Here is a 6222-nt window from a genome sequence, read left to right on the forward strand (position 1 = left end):
GCTTGACTGCCAGGAAGGCTCCCTGGTTCCCATGGAGAGCTGCCCTTCTCCCCTTCCCAAAAAACAGGGTGAAACTGAGGATGCTGTGTGTGCCTCCCACTTGGCTGGAGAGGTTGGGATAGTCCCTGGGCTCTCCTCAGCGTAGTTCCCTAATGTTTAACTCCAGTTCCTGAGGGTTTTGCACCATTTCTCTAACTTGGGGGACCGGTGCGAGTTGGAAAGGGGTGGAAATCCTGCAAAGGTTTTCATCCTCCTTAATCTTTTACCCACCTCTTCAGCATTCCTGTGGTTCCATCTCAGCTCCTGCTCCGGTGCTGGAGCCTCTCCCAAAAAAAGCCCTGCATTGTGGGGTTCACCCAGCCAAAATAGTTCCAGCCACTTTCCCCTAAATTAAATAAGTCCCCCTTGCTCCCAAAGCTGGTATTTCTGCAGCCAGCTCCCTGTGGAGATTTGGGGAGGGGAAGCTCTGCCAAAAGCCCCGGCAGCTGCCCGGGCCCTTTGCCGATGGGAATCGGATGCTGTGGGGTTCTGGAGTGGGTTTTGGGGGAGCTCAGAAGCACTTGGGGGTTATTTAATGCAGAAGCCGGGGCTGGGAGCAGGGCGTGTGAGGGACTGTGTCCCCAGGGTGTTTTGGGGAGGCTGAGGGGGGCTCAGGGCAGGTTCCAAGCCAGGGCTGGGTTGCAGAGGGGGGCCGTGGCCACTAAAACCAGCACGGCATCCACATGAAGGAGCCCAGGGCGGCGCCGGTGGCAGCCCCTGCCAGCAGCCCCAGCGCCATCTGGTCCCCGGAGATGCGGTAGGGATCCTCGCGCACGATGACGTGGGTCACCCCGGGAGCTGAAAGGGAAAACAGGCCCTGAGTGACGGGGGGAACACCTCGGGCACCCCCTGGGGCCGGCGGGCCACCCACCTCCGTACTGGTGGCCATAGTGGCCAGAGCTGATGTAGGCGGCCTGGTGGGAGTCCAGGGGCACCGTCTGGTAGTAGTCGTCGTCGTAGGGGTCGTACACGTGCACCTGGAGCAGCGGGCGGGGGGATTTGGGGGTCAGGCCATGCTCCCTCAGGGGGAATGGGACCCCGGGTCAAGGCCTTGGGTGGGGAAACCAAAGGGTCCCAAAGGTTGGGGACAGCCTGTGCTCAGGTCACCCTGCCTCTGCCCCCTCCTCGTCACCCTAACCGTGTCCCTGCCACCTTAACTCTGCTCCCATTCCTGTTCCTGTCACCCTAACTGTGCCCCTGCCACCTTAACTGTGTCCCTGTTCCCCTTAACTGTGTCCCTATAACCTTAACATTGTCCCTGTCACCTTACCCATGTCTCTGTCATCTTAGCTGTGTCCCTGTCACCTCAACTCTGCTCCTATTGCCTCTGTCCCTTGTCACCTTAACTGTGTGTCCATGTCACCTTAACTGTGTCCCACCACACCAACTCTGTCCCCATTCCCCTGTCACTTTAACAGTGTCCTTACCTGTGTCCCCAGAACCCTGTGTCCCCATCACCTTAACTGCACTCCTGTCACCCTCCACCAAAGCACAGGTTCCCTGTGGCTCTGTCACCTGCCATCAGTGGTGGCATCCAGTCCCTCCCCAGCTCCTTCCCTGTGGCTCCAGGGGCTTTATTCCCTGTGCCCTGAGGCCGCACAGTGGCTGTTGGGGAGCCCCCCCACACTCAGCGTCAGCCCTGGGAAGGAGCAGGGTTGGGGTAACCTCTCCCTGCCCAAATCCTGGATCCCAAATCCCACGCCAGGATGGTGTCCCTGCTCAGGGGGGACAAAGCCTCACCGGGGTGGATTTAGCCTCCAGCACGGCCATCTTCCAAGCACTGCAAACAAAAGAGAGGCACTCATTTTTGGTGGGTGCTGGAGGGGTGGGAATTGTCCCCTTCCTCCCCACAGGGACCTGGAGTGGCCATGGGGCCAGCACTGTTTTTAATTCCCTATTAAGTGAGTGCTGGGCTAACAGTTGGGATTGGGAATGTGTTGGGAGCATGTACAGGGATCGGCATAGGGCAGTCCAGCTAAAACAAGGGGAGGCAGGAAAGTGACACCTAAATTTGGGGGGAAGAGCACATAATGGATGAATTTCCACTCGGCTGAGGCCAAGCTCACTTGATGAAGTTCCGCTTGGCCACAGCTGAATGTTTCCCTCTATCCAAGTTCAGCTGAACGTTTGCCACTTCTAATTTTAAAAATTTTTTAAAAAGCAATTTTTATAGAAATGAATTTTTTTAAAAAAAAATAATTTCTAATTTCTTATAGAAATAAATAGAAATGGAACAGTGATAAAAAGGGCAGTTTGCCTCAAGCCAGTGAGGGCGTCATATTCAGACTTTTTATTTCCAAGTAGCGATGAAAACCCTTCTGCTCCGTCAGGCCAAGAGGGGATTTCTTATCCATGAGGAAACTCCCCCAGCAGGAGACCGACTGCTTAAAAACATCTGCTTTTGGCTCTGGATTATTCAGTGAGAGCCCCAGATGTCCTCCTGCACCCTTTCCCCACGAGCGTATTTGAGACCACGGGCTGGGGGTGGGTTTAGCCAAGGGTGGGATGCGGTGGGAGCGGGACAGGGCCCTCGCGCGGCCCTGGCTCTTTCCAGGCCGGGGTAATCGGGGTGGAAAAGTCGCTTACACGGCGTCGTCCTCGCTCTCGGCACACAGCGTGGTCTTGGAGCCGTCCCGCAGCACCACGGTCAGCAGGCAGTCCCGGCTCCTGCCCTCGGGGGGCTGCACGTCTGGGGAAGGGAAGGATGGGGTGGGATCCAGCCCCGGCCAAGGAGGTGCCCCAGAGACCCTCCCCGGGCTCCAAAATCCCCCTGGCACAAGAGATGGTGGGTTTTGTTTTGCCTCCATCTCCACCTGGAGGATGCAGCCAGGCTCTCACAGGAACGAGCTGGTGGGCAGAACCCTCCGCCCCCCGGGCAGAAAGAACATGGAGGGGCAGCGCACTGCCAAAAATCTGCTCGGGGCCGCGAGGCCGAGCTGCCTTTGCTTTGAAAACTGGCCAGAGCGCACCCAAGTTTTGTAGGAACGGGAGATGCTCGTTGCTGGAGTGGGATCTTGAGCTGGAGCAAGAGCAAAGCCTTAAATCCACGAGGGTCGTGCGTCTTCCCCCGCTGCGCAAGCTTGGCAGGACCCTCCGGTGAGCACAAAGCTGTGGGATTGAGCTCCCAGCGCCGCTCCCAGCCCGAGAAAGGCGCTTTGTGCGCAGGCCGTGGGCTGCGGGGCCCAGCCAAGCTGCTGCTTTGTTCCCCTTGTTTGTGCGAGACGTGAGCGATGAGTCAGGGCCGTGGGATGGATCCTGTTTGTTACAAGCACGGACCAGGAGGAGAGTTCCTCCTTCCTTCCTTCCTTCCTCCAGGAAAAGCAACGGCAGGGACAATCCAGCGTCCCGTGGCTGCCAGCAAGGAGGGGTGAATGAGGCAGCCTGGGATATTTTGGGGGTGTGCTGGATGTGCACAGCTGGAGTATCGCTTAGGGGGGGTACAGCCACATGTGGGATGGGGTCGGGAACGCAGGGCTCGGGAACAGGGGCTCGGCTCACCTTTGCACTCGCGGCCAATCCGCACGTCCCGGCAGCTGTACTTGATATGGATCCGGCCGTCCATGTCCCGCTGCGTCTCGTCGTGGTAGTAAACCAGGCTGCCATCCAGGTAGAGGACAAACCAGTTCCTCTTCCAGCGCCGCAGGATCGAGCCTGTTGGGACAGGGAGCCGGTGAAGGACCCCAGCGAGCCCTGTGGGACTCACAAGACCCGACCTCATCCCCCAAACTTGGATCCCTCCAGCTCCTGTGAGCTACTGCATCCCACGGGACACCTGTGCCCGGCACGAGCATCCGGGGCAGCTCAACCAGGCGGCTTTAGATGGGAGAAGGCTGCCAAAAAAGCCATCAGGCCATTGGGTGCTGCCCTGCTGAGCGCACGGGAGCGGATCCAGCCCCGGACACGGAGCCGTGAGTGTTTTCGTGGCAGGCAGCCCCTCTCTGAGCTTACGTAAATCCGCCACACTCTCCCTGCTGCCATGGATTACCCGCCCAAGTTGGGGCTCCTCGCGTCCCCCCCCCACCCCACCACCTCTCCCCAGCAAACCTCTCTGGGTTTTTTGGGGGGTTCCCAACCTGGAAAGCTCGAGGGTGGCACTTACTCTGCCGCCAAAGCCAACCGCTCTTCACCAGCGCCATGGCTTCCGCAGGCTTCGCCGGATCTGCCGGGATGGGAAGAATAATGGGGTTAAAATAGCAGCTTCTGCCTCGCCTCCGGCTCTGCCCATGGCTCTCAGCTCCCCACAGCCTCCAGGGGCGAAGTGGGATGGGGATTCACCCTTGCTGCTCCGGGTATTTTGGGGGGATGAGCTCAGCGCCCGGGTTAATCGGGGCTAGCCAGACGTGGGATTTCGTCATCTGGGAAACATCGCGAAGGAGGCACCCCAGCCACCTTCCTTTCTGCTTTAATCTCATTGGGATTTAGGGATTATCGTCCCGTGGAGGTACGTGGAGAAATCCGGGCCACTGTATGAAAGCAGGCAGTGCCTCCCCACAGCCCCAGTAACTTTCCATGCTGAATGACACCTACCCTTTTTTATTTTCCCTGCCTGGAGGGAAATTAGTCCTTAATAAGGCCGTGAAGTCATGGCTCCCCAGGTCCCCGGGCAGAGCCAACACCCCCAGGGACAGGCAGGAGCAGTTCCCTGGCTACGGCCCCCATATCCACCCATCAGCTGGGAATCCCAGCTCCCAGTGGTGGGCACCCTGGGATGGCCTCCACGATCTCCCACCAGCTCTGGGGGCACGGCGAGGCACAAACACCCCACCCCCAGTACCCCTGTGCCTGCGTTACCGAGCGCCTGAATCCCCGAGTATCCAGGTCCCCGTGGAGTTTGCAGCCCTGGTACCATCACCCGTGCTGCCACATCCCCGGGAACCCCCAGCCCACGGACACCCCCGTGCCCCGGTCCCCCCCATCCCCGTGCGCTCACATCCCCGTGCCACCCCCATCCCACCGGGCTCACTGTCCCTCGGTACCCACAGCTGGTGGCACCGTTTCTGCCCCCCTCGGGAGCCCGCACCTCTGAGTACCGGCCCCCCCGGCAGTGTCCCTGCCCCGGTGCCCCCATCCCCGGCTCCCCCCGGCCCCCGGAGCCGCCCCGCGCGTCCCTCACCGGGCGGAGGCGGCGGTGCCCGCTGCGGGATGCGCTGCGCTCCGCTCCCGCCGCCCGGCTCTGCCCGCCCGCGCGGCTCGCCGGGAGCTGTAGTCCGGCACCGGCATCCCCGCGGGCCGGCCAGCGGGAAAAACCCCGCTTCCCAGCGCTTTATCCCCAAAAAAGGCGCTGCCCGCCGCCTGCGCGGCGGGGATGCTGCCGGGCTGGTGCCGCCGGAGGTACCCGTGGCTGGTCCAGCAGCTCCGATCCTCGCCTTCTCCTCGAATCCTCCCTTTCCTCCGGATACGGAGCGCATCCAGCCCCCCTTGGGAGGGGGCTCAGCCCGGACGGCACCCCGAATTTGGGGACCCAGGGCGGGGAGCTGCTGCCCCGCACGGAGCTGGGCACGGGGAGGCGATGCCTGGGGGATGCAGGACTTTCCTCCGGTGCTGGGAATGGGTCCGAGGAGGTGTTTCGTGCCAAAATGCATACATCAGGAAAAACCCAAGTTTTTAGCACCGAAGCACTCGTCTGAGATAGGTTTCCAAGTGGAGAGAGCAATCTTCTGGATTAAAATCAATGCCTGTCCTGGCTTCTGCTGGAATTAGAACCATCCTGGGCTCCGGGACGTGAGGCTGGATTATTTGGGGAAGTCGACATGAGTCCTGGCTGGGCTGCTAATAAAAGATGTTTATTGAGCACATGGCAATGCTTAATATAAAAATAAATAAAAAAACCAACCAAACAAACAAATAAAAACCAAACCAAACAAACAAACAAAAAAACCCCAAAACAAAACAAAAAAAACCAAACCCAAACTTCTATTCCAGCAGGTTTTTCAGCGTGAATCCCTCCCCCCTCCTCTCCCTCCAGCGCTGGCTTTACTGTGGCAAACAGCAGAAGGAATTAAATTGATCCAGTGGCCCACTGGATGATGCCAAAGGAGTTAAATTGGGATCACCCCTTCAGCCAGGCCCTACTCACAGCCTTGTGCATCCCCCGTGCTGGTTACAAAACATGGATGCAAAACATCCTGGTGGTGCTGAATATTTCCCAAATCAGGGAAACGATTTGGACATCTGGCTGGGACA

General features: G+C 59.2%; 1 protein-coding gene across 1 annotated transcript; it reads right to left on the reverse strand.

Moving 5' to 3' along the window:
- Positions 1 to 700: 700 nt before the first annotated feature.
- PLEKHB1 (pleckstrin homology domain containing B1) lies at positions 701 to 4175 on the reverse strand. Its single transcript, XM_062511130.1, has 6 exons — positions 4139 to 4175; positions 3538 to 3690; positions 2626 to 2728; positions 1780 to 1819; positions 911 to 1016; positions 701 to 837 (listed from the first exon to the last, which is right to left on the reverse strand). The coding sequence occupies exons 1-6, from the start codon at positions 4173 to 4175 to the stop codon at positions 701 to 703; spliced, it is 576 nt and encodes a 191-aa protein (XP_062367114.1).
- Between the last annotated feature and the right edge of the window lie 2047 nt (positions 4176 to 6222).

Source organism: Cinclus cinclus, chromosome 2, assembly GCF_963662255.1.
Source record: "Cinclus cinclus chromosome 2, bCinCin1.1, whole genome shotgun sequence".
Lineage (NCBI taxonomy): Eukaryota > Metazoa > Chordata > Aves > Passeriformes > Cinclidae > Cinclus > Cinclus cinclus.

Bases quoted from the DNA above. Each gene is read 5' to 3' on its own strand.
- PLEKHB1 (XM_062511130.1), bottom strand. From the start codon at position 4,175: ATGGCGCTGGTGAAGAGCGGTTGGCTTTGGCGGCAGA. The intron at 1,820-2,625 runs GTAAGCGACTTT...TTTTGTTTGCAG, and splicing joins GAGAGCGAGGACGACGCCGT to TGCTTGGAAGATGGCCGTGC. The intron at 838-910 runs GTGGGTGGCCCG...TTTCCCTTTCAG, and splicing joins CTATGGCCACCAGTACGGAG to CTCCCGGGGTGACCCACGTC.